Source organism: Mustela putorius, unplaced genomic scaffold (assembly GCF_011764305.1).
Source record: "Mustela putorius furo isolate JIRA1106 unplaced genomic scaffold, ASM1176430v1.1 tig00003853_pilon_pilon_pilon, whole genome shotgun sequence".
Lineage (NCBI taxonomy): Eukaryota > Metazoa > Chordata > Mammalia > Carnivora > Mustelidae > Mustela > Mustela putorius.
Window position 1 is genome coordinate 79,109,595 of NW_025422005.1, and position 21,513 is coordinate 79,131,107.

Genomic DNA, 21,513 nt, shown 5'->3' on the forward strand with positions numbered 1-21,513 from the left:
AAGTGCTATCATGAAGTATACTAGCATCTGGGTATTCCCTCTATACTAGGTGCTGTGCTGCACTCAGAAGGATGACTTTGGACTTGACCAAGTCCAGCTGCTAGCAAGCACCACAGCTTTACTTTGAACCTAGGTCTTCTGGAGCCAGGTCTACCTTTTATCACTATTCACTCTGTCTCCCATGCCACAAACCTTACATTTTCCATATCACTCTCATTTATTTTGGTTTATTATTAGGCTATAGTATCTAGGGAAGAGTATACCCCAGGAAGGTAGGAGGTATAATTATTATACTATGATGAGTTATTTAACAATAAAGAGACCAGATACAGTTATTTCACAAAAAGATATATTTTCATATGATTATTTACATTTTTCATATTTAAAGAATATCATACAACTGATACCTTCCATAATCTTTCATGCTTTTCAACTCTTTTCTATTTACACTTATCTGACAAGGAATTTAAACTAAAATGGTCAAATACCTCAGAAAAAGAAGGCAACCAGCCAACATCGTCTTCTCTTAAATTTGCTGATCAACATTAGCAATAGTTACCTTCATAATAAATTATTTTCATTTTAAAATCAGTAGTAATTTTAAACAATTCATAAATAAGTGTGCTCTGTGTAATTTACATGTTTAATATCCTGTGGATACTAAAAGCTTGTATACTGTCAGATTTGCACATTATTACTTTATCAAATGATAAGCCTTCCCAAAGAAGAAACTGGAGAAGCTTCAAATAATATCCTAAGGTTCTCTGGAGAGTTATCAAAGCTCTGCCTGCTTTATAGGAGGTGGTTCCAATTTACGTGAGAGGGCAGTTAAAATCTGGTTGAATTTCTCATATCTCTCTGTCTGATTCACTTGTGCACCTTTGCTGCCCCATAGCAATCGCATTTGAAATTCAGTCTTGAAGATTTCACTCATTTCTTCATCTGGTTGAAAACCTAGGAAAACAGAACAGTTACTTCAGTTTTCAAAGGTAATGTCAGCAATAGACTGAAAATCTAGCTGCTTAAAGTCAGATCAAAATGAAATTCATCTTTTATCAGAACTTTAAAAATGCCCCCAAAGAAAAAACAGGCTCTGCTTTATACAAGGAAAGGGCAGAGCCCTGTCCTCAAGGACCTGAGCATCTTTGGAGAAGGAATACCAAGTAAACTCACTGAAACATGGTAGAATAAAATTCTTGTGCACAAGCCACTGTGGGGAGGAGTGTTCAAAGAACCTTGTTTTTACAGCTTTATTGATATATAATTTATGTGTCATGAAGCACCTATTATAGCTGTAGTTTCATATACAATAGTAAGTCTATATAATTTATACATCCATCACCACCAGTTTTAGAACATTTCCATCCCCCTGGAAAACTACCTAGTACCTCTTTGCTTTGTGTTGCCTTTTCTAGGAACTTGATATAAATGGAATCATAAAATGCAGACTTTATGTCTGGTTTCTTTTACTAAGTACCATGTTTTTGAGACTATTCCATATTGTTGCAGGTTATCAGTTCATTCCTTTTTACTGCTGAATAGCATTTTTTTTTAAAAGATTTTATTTATTTATTTTACAGAGATCACAAGTAGTCAGAGAGGCAGGCAGAGAGAGGGAGGGGGAAGCAGGCTCCCCGCTGAGCAGAGAGCCCGATGCGGGCTCGATCCCAGGACCCTGAGATCATGACCTGAGCTGAAGGCAGAGGCCCAACCACTGAGCCACCCAGGTGTCCCCTGAGTAACATTTGTTATATGGACATTCCACATTTTATCTATTCACCAACCGATGGACCAGTTGGTGAATGGATAAAATGTGGAATGTCCATATAACAAATGCTACTCAGCAATAAAAAGGAATGAATGGATGTATAACTTGTTTCTAGTTTCTGGCTGTTATGAATAATGTAAACATCTGTATATAAGTCTGTGTGGACATGTGTTTTCATTTCTCTAGGAGAGGAATTACAGGGTCATACAGTAAGTATGTTTATTTTAAAGAAACTGTCAAACTCTTCCCAAGTGGCTGTACCACTTTATTCTCACCAGCTCCAGTTTCTTCATAAGCTGCCAAATCTTAGTATTATCATTTTTGTTTTTCTTTAAGTAGGCTCCACATCTAGTGTGGAGCCCAACATGGAGTCTGAACTCATGACCCTGAGATCAAGACACAAGTTGAAATGAAGAGTCAGACACTTAACAAACTAAGCCTCCAGGTGCCCCAGTATTATCATTCTTTTTAAATTGTAACCATTCTAGACAGTACGTGGTATTGTCTTATTGTGGTTTAAATTTACATTTCCCTGATGACTAATGCTTTAAACATCTTATAGTTATTTGTCATTTGCAGATGTTCTCTGGTATATTGTCAGCTCAAATCTTGTCTGTCTTCTCATTGAGTTATAGGAGTTCTTTATTAGATAAACGTTTAGCAGATATTTTCTTCCAGTCTATGGCTCACCTTTTCACTTCCTTAATGGTGTCTTTTGAAGAGCAAAATTTAAAATTTTATCAAAATTTTTTCTTACGGTTCATGCTTTTTGTGTCTTAAAACAGCTTTGCTAATCCAAGGACACAATGAATTTCCTGTTATCTTACAGGAGCTTTACACTTTAGCTCTAATGTTTGAACCTATGATCCATTTTAGATTGATCAGTGTGTACATGGTTGAGGTAAGGGTCAGGATTCATTTTTTCTTTTGCATTGCATATCCAATAGTTCCAGCACCATTTGTTGAAACACTAAAGCCAATGAATTACATTGGCACCTTTCTCAAAAATATATGGATAGCCATATGTGTGGATCTATTTCGTGCCTCTCTTCTGTTACATAAGAGAAGATCTGTCTACTTAAAACCAAGGATACTCAGTCAACTATTTGAGAGGTAGAAATCTCCAGCCAGAGTCATACACATGTGGTTCTTATCCTTGGTTCCTGCTGGATATAATCTGCTCTGTCCTTAAATCTGTTTCTACCATCTAGATTTACAGCATCTTTGTGAAGAAAATAACAAAAGCCAGGGGAGACAAACCATGAGAGACTCTGGGAAACAAACTGAGGGTTTCAGAGGGGAGGGGAATGGGGGGGTGGGTGAGCCTGGTGATAGGTATTAAGGAGGGCACATATTGCATGGAGCACTGGGTGTTATACACAAACAATGAATTATGGAACACTTGATGTACTCTGTGGTGACTAACGTAAGAAAAAAAGACGACTTCTAGTCCATCCTTCCCTGTGATGCCAGAATATCTTTGACAGATAATACACGAGAGGCCAGACAATGATTTCCAATCATTCAGTTAACATGCTTTTGTGTTCCCTGCCTTGGCCTGGGTAGATGGTGAGCAAATCTCTGGTTTTATTGAGTTCATAGTTACTCCCAGCGATGGAAACTTGCTACATAAATCTGTAGCAGGATTAATTGAGAAATGCCATTAGATAACCTTAATTTGCTGTAGAGCAGCTTCAAGCCCTTTTCTCAAAACCCATCCCAATATATTGGCTTAGGCAACATCCAATGTAATATAGTTATTAGCTTTATGTAAGCAGGCACTTCAATATCTGGTGAATTCAATTAGGTGCTTTTATTTTCTGAATCCAACACTTGCCAACCCTAGAGAGCTTTCTGATTAAAAAACTGAAAGATGTATGTAGTTCTTAAAGCTACAGCAGATAGATTGTAAACCACCTAGTTCTGGAGCAACAGCTTTGTTTCAGGAAGAAATAAATGGGCCTTCCCACCTATATCCACCTCCTTCAGCCTAGTTGGTCATTCCTTAAGACACTTTTTCTCCAGGCTCTCTCAGCAGTGCCTTTGCCTGTGTTGGACCCTCTGACACTAAAAGCAGGGGGCCTCACTTCTCAATATGGGAAGAAATAGGAATGCAGGTAAATGAAGTCACATAGAATTCTTAACTCCTCATGTTGCCCACCTTCACATAGGTCCAATCAGAAGTACTAATGGTAGGCAACTGACCAATTCCTTCTTGACCCTTTCTCCCAGTTTATTCTAAGCCACTGATACAACAGAACACATGGGAAAGGAGAAACAGGATTCTCAAGTCACTCAGGGGGACTAAGAGGGAGTGATGATCAATCATAAGAAAGGGAATTCCATGCCTACTTAATTTTTCCTACTTTGTCTTTTCCTAACTGAGAGCACCCATGCTCTTTTGTTCCTTCATTCTAATTACTATGCAGAATGGAGAGCGGCTTACAGAAAACAGCTCTTACCTTCCAGGATCCTCTCGGCATTCATCCGGTAGCTGTCTGCAGTTTCTGTCATGAGCCGGGCTGTGGCCAAGTGGTTCAGCATAATCTCACAGCTTTCATCATTTTTTTCCCACATGTCAGTTCCTTCAAAAGTGACAGCCTGGCGCTCCATCAGGGTGACAAGAGGCATCAGTAGTGGGACTGATATTTTGTTGGGGGGAACACACGTAGACTCTGAAAAATGGAATAAAGTTTTCCATGTTTTTTTTTTTTTTTAAGATTTTATTTATTTGACAGAGAGAGATCACAAGTTGGCAAAGAGGCAGGCAGAGAGGGAGGGGGAAGCAGGAGCAGAGAGCCTGATGCGGGGCTTGTTCCCAGGACTCTGAGATCATGACCTGAGCCGAAGGCAGAGGCTTAACCCACTGAACCACCCAGGTGCCCCTGTATTTTTTTTTTTTTTCCAAAGTTAAGGAAAGAGAGTTCTAATTCAAGATGGTGACATAGGAAGAGCCTGTGCTCACTTCACCTGGTGGACACCGAAACTGCAGCTAAATATGGAACTTCCTCTGAAAAAAACCCTAAAAATTGAGCAACTCCTACACATCAGGTAAACAAGGCCCACATCGAAGCAAGTAGGAGAGGCCAGGACCCAACCTGTCTATAAACCTAAATCCTGGCACAGTTGGGAGAGAATGCAAAACTTGGAGCTTTCTCCCTGAGGAGCAAAGGGTTTGAATCCCACATTGGACACCCCAACTATAAAACCTGCACCTAAGAGACGAGCCCCTAAAACAGCTAGCTTTGAAAATCAAGCCTGTTTTCGCCCACAAGACCCACAGGCTGTAACAAACTGAGAACAAGCTCTTTATTAAAGGGCTTGTGTGCTCAGACTCACCTGTACCAGGGCTCAGCATGGAGGCAGCAGACTGAAAAGAGCTCATTTGCTAAAGTTGAAGTGTTGGTCTGAGGGGCAGGCTAATATAGCACACATCTAGGGGCCTGGTGACTGGTAGGCAACATCTTCATGCTCTGCCTTATTCTAGCCAGGAGGTGCCATCATTTCTTTCTTTCTTTCTGCAGGCGACATCTATATGCTCTCCCCTCTGCTAAACTGCAGAGTGCCAGTATCTTCAGAGGGGAACTTTTACACACATTTGGTGCCTCAGTTTTTGTGGGTACTTCCCATGACACACCCCTGATCAACCTGGCTGTAAAGGCTAGCAAAACTGTGATCCTGTATCACACAGAACTGTTAACAGTTGGAACCCCCCAGGGCGCTGCATGGATAGCAAACTGAAACATACCCCAGTCTTTCTGTGGAAGAGGCCTATTTGCTTGTCCTGGAGCCTTAGCCTGAGACGCAGGCTTCACTTCTGGCACACGACTGGGGGCCTACAGAGATACTTAGAGGTAATGTAGGCTGGTGGGTGCCATCTTTGCACTCTACCTCTGCCTTGCCACTGCTTCCTGATACCGCCTAGAAGGGAGCTAGCTAATACACTTGTTTGAAGTCTTTTTTTTTTTTTGGCAACTGCCACCCATGGGACAGCTCCACACCACCTGGCTCTGGTGGCCAGTGGGGGCTTATACTTGCATTCTCACAGGACTATATATATTTGCATAATTTAAAAAACTGATGCTGGCCAAGACCCTTCCCTTTGGGGCACTGACAGGTCTTGGCATATCCTCAACTGCTGGGAGCCATTAAAAATAAAAGCCTGCTTAGACAATCACAAAGGTTAGAGAGATAACCAAGAACTAGATCAGGGCTTAATGATAAGGTTCATCTCCTACATGAGGCCACTTCTTCAAGCCTGGGAGAGGTAACTGTTTTATCTAACACACAGAAACCAACACAAAGAATCAAGCAAAGGGAAGAAACAGGAATATGATCCAAATGAAAGAATAAGGGGAAAAAAATCTCAGAAAAACCCTTAATGAAATGGCAATAGCTAATTTACCTGATGAAGAGTTCAAAATAATGGTCATAAAGATGCTCACTGAATTTGGGAAAAGGATAAACACAGTGAAAACTTCTAAGAGACAGAAAATACAAGAGTATCAAATGGAAGCCACAGAGAAGAAAACAACCGAACTTTCTGAAAATTACAGTAGAGAACTTCAACAGACTAGATGAACCAGAAGAATAGTGAACTCAAAGGCAAGATAATGGAACTCATACAATCAGAGCAGCAAAAAAGAATGAGAAAAGTGAAGACAGTTTTCTTAATGATGTTCCTTCCATAAATCCTTTAAACTAACATTTGCATTATAGGGGTACTAGAAGAAAAGGGACTAAAAACCTTCCTAAGGAAATAAGACATCCAGATCCAGGAAAGCCCAGAGTTACAAATAAGATCCGCACACCAAGTTATAATTAAAATAAAAGTTAAAGGAAAAAATCTTAAAAGCAGTAAGACAAAAAGCAACTTGTAATGTATAGGGGAACCCCCATAAGACTATATCAGCAGGTTTTTTTGGCAGAAACTCTAGAGGCCCAAAGGGACTGGCACAATATATTCAAAGTGCTAAAAGAAAAAAACTTCCAAACAAGAATACTCTATCTGGCAAAGCTATCAGTCAGAATTGGAGGAAAAATAAAGAGTTTTTCAAACAAATAAAAGATAAAGGTGTTCATTACTACTAACCTAGTTGTATAAGAAATGTTAAAGGGACTGCTATAAGCTGAAAAGGGCATTACTTAGTAACAAAACGTAAAAATACAGATCTCACTGGTAAAAGTAAATAGACAGTAAAAGTAGATTAATCATTTATAAAGCTAGTATGAAGGTTAAAACACACAAGTGGTAAACCTAACTACAACAGTTAGGAAACACAGATACAAAGAAGTAAAATGTGACATCAGAAACAAAATGTTGTGGGGAGGGAGTAAAAATGTACAGATTTAGAATGGATCCAAACTTAGTTGGTATCAGGTTCAATAATGGGCTGTTATAAGTTGTTATATGTAAGCGTCATGGTAACCACATGCAAAAACCTACAGTAGATACACAAAAGATAAAAAGAAAGGAATCCATGCATAGCACTAAAGAAAATCACTAAGCCACAAAGGAAGAGAATAAGAGAAAAAGAAATGAGCAGAGAGGAAGGATAAAATAGCTAGAAGACCATGAACAAATGGCAAAAAATACATACCTATCAATAATTAAATATAAATGGATTAAATGTTTTAATCAAGACATACAGCAACTGAATGGATTAAAAGGGACCCATCTTTATGCTTCCTACAAGAGACTAACTTCGGATGTAAGGATACACACAGACTGAAAGTGAAGAGATGGAAAAAGATAATCATGCAAGTGGAAACCTAAAGAAAGCTTGAGTAGCTATACTTAGACAAAACAGACTTTAAAACAAAGACTGTAATAAGAAACAAGCCAGCAAAAAAAGCATTATATAAAGAGGTAAATTCAATAAGAGAATATAACATTTGTAAATATTTATGTACCCAACATAGGAGCACCTAAACAATACAATAATAACAGAAGACTTTAATACTCCATGTACTGGATAGATCATCCAGACAAAAAAATCAGTAAGAAAATACTGGCCTTAATAACCTGTTAGACCAGATGGACTTCACAAATATATACAGAGTATTCCATTCTAAAGCAGCAGCATACAGGGACACCTGGGTGGCTCAGTCAGTTAAGCATGTGCCTTTGGGTCAGGTCATGATCCCAGGGTCCTGGGATCAAGTTGGGCATCAGGCTCCCTGCTCAGTGGGGAGTCAGTTTCTTCTTCTCCCTAACTGCCCCTCCCCACTGCTTGTGTGCTCTCTCTCAAATAAAATCTTTTAAAAAAATCATATGGATCAACTTAATAGATGCAGAAAAAGGATTTGACAAAATTTCAACATCCATTTATGGTAACTCTCAACAGAGTAGGTATAGAAGGAACACACCTCTACATAATGAAGGTCATATCTGACAAACCCACAGCTAATACTCAAGGCTGAAAAGCTGAAAGGTCTTTTTCTAGGGTCAAGACAAGGATGCCCACTCTCACCACTTTTATCCAAATTGGAAAGAAGTAAAACTGTCACTATTTGTAGATGACATAATATACATAGAAAACAAAAACTCCACCAAAAACTGTTAGAATACATGAATTCAGACAAGTTGCACAATACAAAATTAATATACAAAAGTCTTCTGCATGTCTATACACCAACAACAAACTATCAGAAGGAGAAATTAAGAAAACAATCTCATTAACAGTTACATGAAAAAGAATAAAATACCTAAAAATAAATTTAACCAAGGAGGTGAAAGACCTATATACTGAAAACTATATGACACTGATGAAAGAAATTGAAGAAGACACAAACAAATGGAAAGATATTCTGTGTTCATGGTTTGGAAGAGTTAATAGGGTTAAAATGTCCATACTACATAAAGCAATCCACAGTCAATGCTATCCTTATAAAATTCCAATGGCATTTTTCATAGAAATAGAACAAACAATCCTAAAATATGGGGGAACCACAGAAGACCCCATATAGGCAAAGACGTTTTGAGAAAGAACCAAGCTTGGAGGTATCATGCTCCTGGGTTTCAAACTAGATTCCAAAGCTATAGTAATCCAAACAGTATGGTATTAGCATAAAAACAGACACCTATATCAATGAAACAGAATTGAGGGCCCAAAAAGAAACCCATGTCCATTTATTTATGTCAAAGGAGCCAAGAACATACAATGGGGAAAGAACAGTCTTTTGAAGAAAGGGTACTGGGAAAACTGGAGCGCCATATGTAAAATAAAGAAAATGGGCACTACCCTACACCATACACAATTATCAAAATGGATTCAACACTTGAATGTGAGACCTGCAAGCACAAAACTCCTAGAAGAAAAGAGAGGCAGAAGCTCCCTGACATTCGTTTTGGTGATTTTTTTTTTTTTTTTCTGACAACAAAAGCAAAGACAGCAAAGCAAAAATCAATACATAGGACTACATCAAACTAAAAAGGTTCTGCACAACAAAAAACCATCAACAAAATGTAAAGGCAAATTACTGCATAGGAGAAAATATTTGCAAATCATCTATTTGATAAGGGGTTTACACCCAAAATATATAAAAAACTCACACAAGTCAACAGGGGAAAGGGGGGGGCAGAAGATCTGAATAGACATTTTGCCAGAGGAGATGCAGACAGTCAGTAGGTACATGGAAAAGTACTCAACATGACAGAAACGCAAATCAAAACCACAATGAGATATTGCCTCATATCTATTAGAATAGCTATAGCAAAAAGACAAGAAATAACGATATTGGAAAGGATGTGGAGAAAAGAGAATACTTGTGCACTGTTGGCAGGCATGTAAGTTAGCACAGCCACTGCAGAAAACAGTATGGAGAGTCTTCAAAAGATTAAAAATGGAACTATCATATTACCTAGCGGTTCCACTTCTGGCTATTTATCTGAAGAAAAAAAAGTACTTTAAAAAATGTCTGCACCCCACATTCACTGCATTATTTACAATAGCCAAGATTATGGAAACGACCAAAGTGTCCACCAGCGGAGGAATGGATAATGTGATATACTTATATATATATATTTATAATTAACCACACACACACACACACACAAATTTTATTCAGTCATAAAAATAAACGAAATCCTGCTGTCTGACAACATGAATGGACCTTCAGGGCATTTTGCTAAGTGAAATATGTCACAGAAAAAGAGCAATACTATCTGATCTCACTTGTATGCAGAATCTTAAAAAAATAGAACCAAAAATGAAATCCCCTCAGTTCATGGATATAGAGAACAGATTGGTGGTTGCTTGAGGCTGGTGGTTGGAGGTGGACAAAATGGATGGAGAGGGTCAAAGGATACAAATTTCCAGGTACAAAGTGAGTAAGTTATGGGAAGGTAATGTACAGCGCAGTGACTACAGTTAATACCACACTGCATTGTTTGAATGTAACGGAGAGAGTGGATCTTAAGAGTTCTCATCACAAGAAAGAGAAATTTGATAACTATATATGATGTGGATATTTGGACTGTGATCATTTTGTAGTAAATACAAATACTGACTCATTACATTGTCTACTGACAACTAACATAATGTTGCATACATTAGACCTCAGTTAAGAAAGGAAAGCACGGAGTGAGGTGACTAGTAGCCCAGGTCCTGTTTTAGCAACCGCAATTCTTCTAAAAATGACGTGCCCATCTGATAAAAGCCTCAATGATCCATCAACAATCCTACAAGTACCTCAGATCTCATGAAATGTCCTGCTAAAGGCTCTGATCAAACCAGAGCAGAGCAGACCTAACGGTCCCACAGATGCATCCCACAGATGCAAGCCTCAATGATCCATCAACAATCCTACAAGTACCTCAGATCTCATGAAATGTCCTGCTAAAGGCTCTGATCAAACCAGAGCAGAGCAGACCTAACGGTCCCACAGATGCATGGCCACCACTCCCACTCTAGCTGAGCTTGTACTCACCCCGGCCCTCATGCAGGATCTTGCTAAAAGGCTTCAGCTGTTTTTCATAGAGGATCGCCGTTTGGGTGTACTGGTGCCTCAGGGCAGTCCACGTTTTTTCTAACCTTGTGATCTGGAAGAGAGAAAGGTGTTATTTTGGAAGAGGCTCTTTTTAGAAACAAGTCAAAGCAGCTAAAAGCAGTGTATACAGAAAGGCTCATCCCCGCCCCTGCCCCTGTTCTGTGTTGTTCTAACAACCTGTCCCAGAGACAACTCATCAGTTTCTTGTATGTGTCAAGGTTTTTGTGTATACGCATATACAACTTTTAAAATAAAAGGCATATCACACTTCATACATTTTTCAGTTTTTTGCTTGGAAATCATTCAAGTATGTATAAAACAGCACAGAACAGCCTTATTTTGTTAAACTTCTGAATGATGTTCCAGTTTACGGATAAGCTGAAGTTTACCTAGTCTCCTATAGAGAAGAGTTTCACAAATTTTTTCCATTATGAAATTACCTTGTGAAGATTTTGCAAATGTGTATGTGCGTGAAAATATTGGGGGTATAAATTTCCAGAAATGGGACTACATGGTCAAAGAATACGTGTATTTTAAATGTTGATGGGAACTGCCAACTGTCCACAGAGGTTATACTGATGAAAGCATGTAGGAATGTCACGTACAGCATTTTCATTTCCTCGTAAGTAATAATGTCTGAGATGCACGGAAGATTGCCCAGACCACATGATGCCACTCTACTCGCTCCTTTTCATTCTGTTCTTTTAGAACAGTTTAGTCAATGCCAACATGTGCCACTGACTCTGACTGCCCCGAGACAGACAACCCCCACTCATACCATAAAACCAGCAAGCTGAAGTGTCTGAAGTTTTTTGTTTTTTGTTTTTTCCATAAAACAAGAAAGAGGAAGGGCACTCATATTGGGGGGAATGAACACCAACTCTTTGTCAGGTATTTGAAGAATTTCATTTGATCCTCCAATGCCCTCTGAGGTAGTATTTTGGCCTCGTTTTATAGATGAGAAACCACCACCTCATCTATAGATGAGAATAGTTAGATTGCTCCAGGTTATTATAGCTGGTAAGTGACAGAGAAGAGATTCATTCCCTTGGCCTCTAAGAGCTGCATCTTCCCAGAGGAAGGGGAGAAATGATCGGCACCAGCAGGTCTGCTGGGACAGAAAGGAAGTGACTTGTCTTCCTCTGCCCACCCCCCCCCCCCACATGCACCTCTCTCTTCTCCCCGTCCCTTCTCTTCCCTCCCTGAAGCATCGGCTTTCCCAAAGTAGCCCCGGTCTCTCATCTGGGCGCAATCTGCTGGATGCGCCTTCTTGAGACTAGAAGCTGAGAAGAGAAGGCACGTGAGCCCACAGTATAGGGTCATTTTTGGATGAGGACACCCAGGAGTGATATGAGTCCCCCCCTCAGCCTTCTCTGGGTCTGCCACCTCCCTCCCCGGCAGCGTCCTAGCACACGGGGGGGGGGGGGCAAATGCCCTGGAGGACTGCACACCCTCACTGCTGAAAGGGTCCAGCAGGGCAGAGTCTGATCCGATGGTACTGGAGGAGGCCAGGGATCCCCCCGCACAGGCCTATTAAGGCGCGCTGGGAGAAGCCCCTAACCATGGATGGCAAGCACACTCTCAGAGGAAGCTCTGGGCTGGAGGACTACACACAACTTAGCCTGATTTCGCAGCCTTCCAAAATTACATGCCGTTCTGGGTGAGAAGAAATAAATACAATGCAAATGAAAAACAGTGGAATGAAAAATTATAACCCCTGCTAGTAATAGGAGTCAGCATATTATGAAAATATAGCTGGATTTTCCTATTTCAAGTATGGATCCTATAAAATTCCAGGGCATCTAAGGAGTTCTTAAACTCTTAGGATATTGTGGTTGGAACTGATTCCCCTCAAAATTTCCTGGTGAAGGCCCTAAGTTGTTCAGCTTGTCTTCAGGGTGACCTTGCTTTAATGCCAGGAAATGACGTTCCTAACATGCTCTGACTTACGGGACATGTGACTGTGGGGTCTTCCCTAGCAGCAGGAGTGGCTTTTCAGTGAGTGCCCAGCAGGCTTTCAGGGACAGTCTGTAGTTAGCAAAAAGCCAAGCTAAATGACCAGCGGTTTTGGTGTTACCAGTTGCAGACTGGGTTTATAGGACTGGAGGACCCCGAGGGTGAGATTACACACATCTAGGGCTTGTGGGACAGAACCAAAATGAGACCACGGATTCCAGGCAGTCAAGATGACAGAACAACTTTCCTCTCTCAGATCTACTGGACTTTAAACACAGCCTCTCAGGTTTGACACTCATCCTAAAAACAGCCCATCCAAGCAGATAAATGCAAGGTGCCTGACTTTAGAAACTCTAATTAGGGGCTTAAATGGCAAATGGGCTAGAAATCTGAATTTTTTAACAGAAGTCTGTTTTAGGTAACCTGAGCAACATAATTTTGAGACAAACCACTCTGGGGATTCTCAGAGATCAGCTCCCCAATTGTCTGGTGACACAGATGTAAGTCTCTTCTACGACACACATCAGCCAGACATATCTGCTGATTGGTTCTTAAGGAATACCGATTGTTCTTGAGGACGCCTCCTCCTCTGTAACACCAAAGAGAAAGTGCACACCGTCAACCAACAATCCAGTTTTTTAAAATGGAGCTGAAACACTTCTGACACTGCTTTTGGTTGCCCCTAATCAGAGCTGCTTTCACTAAGATTTAGCCTTTCGGGGCCGCCTAAAAACATGGGTGCTTTGCTAAGCCTGGGCTTGCAGACCGACTCTAAGTCCACACAGGAGTGCAGGGTGCACCGACCCAGGGGAGACTTACCTGTGGCATTTCCAGGGCTTTCATGATGGCCGAGAAGGAGTAGAGGTCCCCCATGGAGTCCTTCAGTTCCACCGCCACCTGGATGATCCTATTGAGGGTGGCTGCTCGGTCCTCCAGAGTGCCCGTGCAGCCCAGAATGTCCACTGCGATGCCGATGGCCATCGTGTTGTGTCTGGGAAGGAGGAGAGCAGAGATCAGGCATTGGGCAGACAGGACTAGGAAGAAAAGACTGCAAACCAGCCAGGAAAAGGACTAGATTTATGCCGGTTGCTGTTTCGCCCTGTGAGGTGCTGGCAGCTCAGACACTCTGGATGCCGATTTCAACGGCGAGACCCCCTCCCCGAGGCTGACAGCAGCAGGGCTGGCCAGGCCTGGCCAGGCCTCCAAGAGTGCACTGTTTAGAGTCAGAAAGGGCAGCTGCCCAGGACAGGGCCACGTTCAGCCCAGCATCTGGGGCACGAGGAAACCCTTCTCGGGTGAAGCTGCTCAGAAGTACACAGGGCTCCTTGTACCTTCCACCATAAGAGGTCTGGGGAGACCCCTGGTAGCCTCACACGCTGGGGAATCCCATCCTCAGGGAAGCCCTGGGCCACCTCCCCTGGGCACCCTGGACCGGGAAAGGAGAAAAACAGAAAAATGAGAGAGTATGCTTGACCCAAAACAATGACACGGGTCTTGGCACTTCAGAAGGCATGAGGAACTCAGAATGGAGAGAGTGTGGCTCTGGTCAAGAGGCCGGAAGGTGAATGGAGATGCGGACAAGGACTGCACGGCTGACGGATGGGAATTTCCCTGTAAGTCCGAGCCTAATAAAAGAGAAAGCTTGTATCTGCCAACAATCCTCCCTTTTCTCACCCTATACTACCCGGGTCAAGCTCACAGACCCACAACAGGAAGTCTCCACAGGACAATGGGACTCATATGAATGGGGTCGCAGAGCAGTCTCCGCTGATGGCAGGCAGCACAGACTGCAATCCTTTCCCTCTCTCCCTCAACTGCGACCAGCGAGGTGACGGCACTGGGCCAGAATGGCCTGTTAAGTCTCCCTGAGGCCGTGGTACCAGTGCTGGAGGTGAAGCCCCCATCCACAGCAATGGTTACCAAAATACAACATGCCTTTGGCACTCCAGGTTCACAGCCAAGGATGTCACTCCATGGCCATGCTCCTCTCTCTGCAGGCCCGTAGTGTCCAGCATGCTCTCAGTGCCTTGAGCCAACAGTGGCATGACTCATCAAGTGCCTAGTCCCACCACTATATCTAGTGATTATAAGTGATGAGCTCTGCTGTCTCCGAGTGTGTGTGTCTTGGGGCGTGGGGGTGCACTCACTCGTGGTAGGACCACAGGCTCTTACCTAACTGCTTCATTCCTCCATTTCTTCACTGTAAAAATGGGAGAAAGCGTTGTTGTGAGAAAGAGAGAAGGTGTGGGAATGTCAAAATCACTAGAGTTCCTGTCGCCAGGAGGCCCCTCGCCAATGGTAGTTGTGACCACAACTGGCTCCATGTGTACATCTCTCTCTGCATCCTCGTCCATTTTTTCAGTCTGTCTCTATCTGCCTTTTCTTCTTCTTCCTGAGGTCTTCATTCATGGATCCTAACATAAAGTATATTTTTATTATTTGCTGAGTTTATTGAAGAGTTTTCTTATTTATTTGCAAAGTGTTAAGGTTAAGCCGAGCATGTCAGATGTTTCTCTTAACTAACAGTACACTGGCTTCCTGTGTTGCCTTCAGTGGATTTTTCTGTTCACGGTTTTTTCCTGTGTTTTAAACTGCCCTTAATTAAAGATAGGTTCTCTACTTTTTTAAGATCAGAGTAGTTCTATCCATTCATTCAACCAATGTGTGCCTATGACCTCCCATATCCACTGCGGCAGGAAAAACTCAGCACGGCAGGTCTGAGGCAGATGCTCAGGTGGGTGGCAAGGACAGACACTGAACGTTATACATGGGCCATCTCCTCTCAGTAGGCCTGGAATGGGTGAGGTGGTGTGTTAAAAATAAAGGGTGGTCTGTATTTGATTCTCAAACACAAGAAGCTGCTGTCATCTGACCCTTTGAAATGGCTATCCCCTTGGCCTTTATGCAGTACACACACTGTAAGGAGGAAACCCCAGGCTGCAGCAGGCAGATCCCCCAGGTCAGCCCTGGCCAGGAAGCAGAGCAAGGAGAGAGGCCTCGGGGAATTGGCGGCAGGGAGACCGGCGAGGAAGTCCAAAAACAGTCTGAAGGAGCCCCCAGCCTACCGACCTCTGCCTAGACCCACGTTCACGTACAGTGACCCGGATAAAGTAAGGCCTGGGACCTGGGGGCTTGGCACCGACACACTTTGCATGAGGAATGGGGCCGCGTGATAGCAGGGCTCACCTCTCTTGAAACCGTGACCACAGGACCGGCAACAACAGAGGGCAAAACTAGAGGAGAAGCAGGCCCCTAGAACTTGGGGAGGGGAGAGGGCGCCTGCAGAGAGAGGCTAGAATCTCGGAAAGCCTGTAGGAAAAGGAGGCGCACTCACAACTCTCCAAAGCCATTCAACGATAAGAGTGAACAAAGCCAAGGACCATGTCTTAAACTCCTGCCTCCCAGAGGCCTTTCATTCGGCATTCTGGATGTTTTCTCTCTGTGGCTGGGAACCAAAGCCACAGCGGCATGGGGGCCGACTCATCTGCTTTCTGGCCAGGGAACCTAGAAAGCAGCTGTGTGGATCCCCCAGGCCTGAAATGCACTGTTTACTTTCTAGGGGCTGACATCCTAGGACTGCACCATCTACCAGCCACATGTGGCTGTTTATACCAGAAATAGTCCACAGTAAAATACAACAGTGTGTCCCTCAGTTGCCACATTTCAGCCGACAGGACAGACTGGGTGGCACTAGTGACCTAGAATGTCGGGTGTCCATTACAACCCACGTTCGTATTGTGACAATTAGGAAACTGGCTGGAAAAATAGGACAGTTAAGATAACAAGACAGTCTTGCCCAAATCAACGGTCTTTTCACGTGTGTCAACAAGTCCAACGTCTGCGGCAATACAAGAATCTAGTCTAGCACTTCTCTTAAAAACAGGCCTCGCTATTTCTGTCTTTTTGATTTCTAAACCTCCAACGCTGCAGCATGTGGGTTTCACGGGCAGCCCGGGTTTTGGGGACACTGGGAGAAGGGGGCAGTGAGTCTTCAGAGGTTGGGGGCCCTGAGCGCTGCCATCCCCTGCCCACCTCTCAAAGAAAACACCGTCCAGATTCTGTTCTTCCCAATCTCTCCCACGAACTCCTTAGTCCTGGTGCGGTCTTGAACTCCGGAGGGACAGAGCAGCCACTGCCCAGGGAGGTGGAGCTGTGGTGGGGGCGAGATGTCCGCTTCACCCAGGCTGGCGACAGGGGTGACATCTGCTAGCGTGGACCAACGGTCTCTTCCGTCCTCCACCCCCTCCTGGAGCAGAGACAGGCACAGCTACTTTGTGCCTCTCCAGGAATTCTGTGGCTAAGGCTTCTGGGAGAAGGGAAAGGTTCCTGGCCGGGTTGGTGCTGGGCCCCCATCGGTTCCAAAAGCTGCTGTGCTGATAAGCCCAAAATGTGTGTGTGGGGGGCGGGGGTGCGCCAGCACAGCTCACCTTTCAATTATGTCCAGGCGCAGCTGGTGGCCATAAGGCAGGGTGATGAGCTCCAGGCCTGAGTTCACACCCATGTTCTTCCTCATCTCTTCCGAGACTTCAAGTATCCTCGTGACCTGTTAAGAACACAAGCGGAGACGGACTGGATCAGGGAGCGAGCTCACCATGAACACGAACGTAGCAAGTGAAAAGAAAGACACGAAACCAGGATGGTGTGGATGTGCTTGCTGCGTTTCCTTTCAGGCAGCAGCCTCCCCACAGAGAGTTTCTAGACGAGATTAGAAGGATTCCAAGACACCACAGGAATCCAAAACCAGAGAGAAAAGCCCCTAGCACAGTCCATAGAATCTGTAGATCTGATGTTTCTGGCCAACGGTGTCACTCTGCCAGCTCCTGGCCACCAGGGGCCGGGTCCCGCTGCCGGGACCAGGGCTGCGAGCACACTGGGTGGGGAGTCCCTGTGGTGGGACAGTGACCAGGCCAAGGGCTTGCGCCTCTGCCGCCAAGTCTGCTGTTTGTGTTCTCACTTCCCAGGAGGGCTGGCCACTGTTACCCTTAATTACATCTCTCCTGAGCTCAGTCAAGGCACCATATGTCTGGAAACTATTAGAAACACGCACAGCAATTTGAAACTCAAGGTCTCAAGCACACCCACTTCTCCCCCTAGGAGGCTTCCTTACAGAAAACCTTTGTCTGTCCCAGCCAGCTCCTGGTCTTGCCTCTAGTGTGTAATCACTGTCTACTGGCACCACGTATAAGCTGACCATTCGTATTTATCTCACGTTGCCTCGAAACGTTACAGCCGAGTCTCTGCATCTTGACAATACCAGGCTAATGACACTTTGCAGCATCCTGATGTCTAATGACGCAACCACCAGGCATGGTGCTTCCGATCAAGTTTGGACACATGGCAGGCACAGAACGATTCTTCTCCTCCTCCTGTTGGAACTGTCCTCGACTATAATGATCCCAGGCTTCGGTCCCGATGTCTTCGTAACAGGCTACAAAAAACACCTGACGCTTGGCTGATATTAACAACCCTGATCCCTAACTTCTGTGGTTGAGCGAAGGAACCACTGTCAGCCCTGGGGAAGTGGAGCTGTGGGAATTAGCTATGCAGAGGCAGACTGGGGAACAGGGTGCCAGATTTCTACTATGCTCTCTGGGCCTCAGTGTTTTCTTCTCTGACGCAGCTGCTAGGTTCGCCTTTCTCAAGGACTTTGCAGAGGATCAAATGACTTTAAAGCCACTTGAAAATATGAGTTGTGAACCACTGCACTGGCATGTAGAAGAGGGAAGAATTGTGGCCAGATCTCTGGAAAGGGATTTACACCTTGAGCATGGTCAGGCAAACCAGATGTATCCCCCAGCCACCTGTGGTCACACACTTCACTTGCTTGTTTAGACAGCTACACCTTCAGAGCCTCCAACCCAGCCTCGGAGTGGTGGGCATCCTCCAATTCACACATAGTCTGTGTAATGAGATTCAAATGGTTATCACTGATTCAGTTTTGTGCCCGAAGCACTACTAACCAGAATGATCCCTGCTCTGAGAGAATAGCCTCCAAGTCGGTTTCCTTCAGTGTGAACATGCAACCCCCGCTCACTTTCCTGGGGGTTTGCCAGGATACAGTGACACCTGCTTGCCCCAAGGCTGAGTGAGGACAAGGGGCTCCCGAGCTCCCGCTGCAGAACTTGGATCTGGTCCTCTGGGAAAATGCCCAGAGCCATGTAGCTCGGAGAGGAGGGATGGACGCTTCCAGAGGATCTACTATGAGATGCACCTGGCATGCCACCTCAGCACTCCCGGACGGGGCGTTCCAGGCTCCCTCTGCTCTTCTGATCTCAGCTATCCTTGCTCTGCAGGATCTCCAGACTGCCTGAGGGAGCTGCTGCTGTGATCCACGGGGGTGCTGGCAGGGGCCTGCCCCTCCTCCCAGCTGCCAAGGGATCTTCTGAAAGACTGCCTGGCTCTGCCCACCATTTCTGCTGCCCTTAGCAAAGGACTCTGATCTGCCCTATGCACTCACAGGCCTGTCCCCTCACTGAACTGCAAAGTGCCTTGAAGCAACAACCTGGAATGAGCCCAGAAGTAGAGACTTAACACCCAAGGAAAGGCCTGCGAGTCCCTCCTCCTCCCCACTCCATCCCCACCTTCACTGCCCACACAGTGAATCCTCTGTAAACCCAACCCTTGACAGGGGAGTCTGCACACATCCGCCGCTTGCCACCCAGAAGACGCTTTTTGCATTCTTCCTCTGGTCAATTCCTATTCAGTCTTTAAAACTCATCTCAGACGTCCCCTCCTTCCTCCATGTTTAAGACCGTGCTTCAGAGGCCCCACAGTTCCTGTGCCTTCCCCTGCAGAGCATTTCCCACCTGGGCTGTGGTCTGAGGTACCGTATCACTGTTGTCCCCCTGCTCACATCCCCCCCCCCCCCACTACAGCAGGGGCTCAAGCAAGGCTAAATACCCAAACTAGCCAACACCTAGCCTCATTCTGGCCGGACATGGTGTGTAGACGGGTCTACATAAGCTACTTCATTTAGTCGTAGTTCTCACAGCTACCTGCGCAGCTGGTATGGTTCCCCTCCTTTTACAGGTGGGGACAGAAAGAGCCGGAAAGCTGAGAGCCTGAATGAGACTCAGGGATTTCATCCCCAGAGGCCAACTCTCACCTACGGAGCCCCACTTCTGGATACTGCAACAAATGGGTAGGAGACAGGTTGCACTCAGGGGGAGGCCAGGATAGTGCCCATCTGCAGGGTGAGAGGGGCTCAGTGGATGCCCCCACCCCCCCCAGCTCTGCCCAGGAGGGGCTGGACACTGCAAGACAGGCAGCCGTGAGGCACTCAGGGCTAGCCACTGTTATGAGGGCCTTTGCGGGCATCAGCCCCAGGCTCTGCAGGGGGTGGGAACCAGTGCTTGGGATCCAAACACTGTCCAGTGTCTCTTCTCGGCTTCTGAGTGGCCCTATTGGGTGGTCCCTACATCTGGAGTGCATAACAACAGCCCGTCTATGTCCCTCAGAGATGCTGTGTCTGCTTTGTTGGCAAAGCCCTAAAGTCAGTGGTTTCAGGAAGAGAAAAAGGAAATGGCAGTGGACTCCGGAGGGAGGCAGGAAGACTATTAACAGCCCTGCCCTTGAGACTGAAGGTGAGCAGAGTCCAGCGGCTTTCTGCTCCTAGTCTCCACCTTACTGCCAGGGGGCTCTATGCAGCCCTTCCTCCAGGGGTGCCTAAATGCTAACAGGGGAGAGGGGCCCGACCAGAAGGACAAAATGCAAAGAAAGAAACCAAACAAGAAAAAGGGCAGGCTTCATGTTCCTTTAGTCGAGAACAGATCTGAACCCTAGATTCATGGCTGCCAAGATGGTGGGAACATTCTAGACCCTCCTGCCAAAGGACAGTGAGGCATTTCACCTCCTCCTAGACCCTCCTAGATCCTCCAAGTACTGTCTGAAGTCACTGGGAAGAAGGATTCATTTCCTCCTGGGAATTAGGCTGCTCTGTCAACCCTGATCCATGTTTCTATGAGGACCTCCCTCTGTGGAGAACTCAGGCAGGTTCACACCAGACTCCTGGCCTCCTGGAGTCCTAGAGTCCAGGCCAGGAAAAAGAACAGGAGTCTTAAATCCTCTTACTGCCCGAACGGGTTTAGCCCGCTTTTAAGTGAGGTAAGCATTTAATATGACCTGTGAGCACTGACCAAGGACACCCAAACCACCACGTGAACAAAGCCTTGTTCTTCAGCCTGGCCTCTCTCCAGGTCTGTTCCCCAGGGCGCTCCCACCCCCTTCGATACACACACACCCCACCCCCGGGCCTGCCAACTAGGTACTGAGAGATCCCTCAGACCCACTTCCAGGTGCTGGGTTGTAGAGCTCAGAACAGCTAGCACCTGCTTCAAGTTCCTCAAGGCTGTTTTGGGAGGCCTTCAGTCCCCCCTGTGAGCTCCACCAACTAGGGACTCCCCAGGGGGCTGCTCAGAGACTACACTTCCTGCCATGAGTCATTAGGAAAACTCAGTTCCTAAACAGGCCCTGAACTTTGAAGGTAACTGACTTCCTGAACGAATAAGGGCTTTAAATTTCACTAAGTAAAGCCTTACCTGCCGCTCCAACACTTGGATCTGTCTCTGTAACTGAGGGATAGGCTGAGTCCCTCCCAGTCTAAGACACTTGCTTTCTAGAAAGATGTCTCTAAAGGATAACCTTGCCATAAGGTCACTTAGGAACAAAAGCTGCCCATATCTGAAAGAAGTGCTTACTGTCAAAACTGATGATGATGTAAACATATATTTATTTAGTCACATGAAAAGATAATCATACTATGTTGTTTGGTCGAAGACTCAGGGTTTAAAATAGTATGT

General features: G+C 45.0%; 1 protein-coding gene across 5 annotated transcripts in view; it reads right to left on the reverse strand.

Moving 5' to 3' along the window:
- Window positions 1-332: 332 nt before the first annotated feature.
- BCAR3 (BCAR3 adaptor protein, NSP family member) overlaps window positions 333-21,513 on the reverse strand; it is a 109,805-nt gene continuing 88,624 nt past the window's right edge. For all 5 annotated transcript variants that reach the window (XM_004752575.3, XM_004752574.3, XM_004752576.3 and 2 more), the window contains 5 exons: window positions 17,143-17,258; window positions 13,535-13,706; window positions 10,700-10,811; window positions 4,231-4,443; window positions 333-954 (listed from right to left, as the gene is read on the reverse strand). In XM_004752575.3, coding sequence (XP_004752632.1) covers window positions 776-954; window positions 4,231-4,443; window positions 10,700-10,811; window positions 13,535-13,706; window positions 17,143-17,258 — 792 coding nt within the window. In that variant the 3' untranslated portion in view covers window positions 333-775. The remainder of the gene's footprint in view (window positions 955-4,230; window positions 4,444-10,699; window positions 10,812-13,534; window positions 13,707-17,142; window positions 17,259-21,513) is intronic.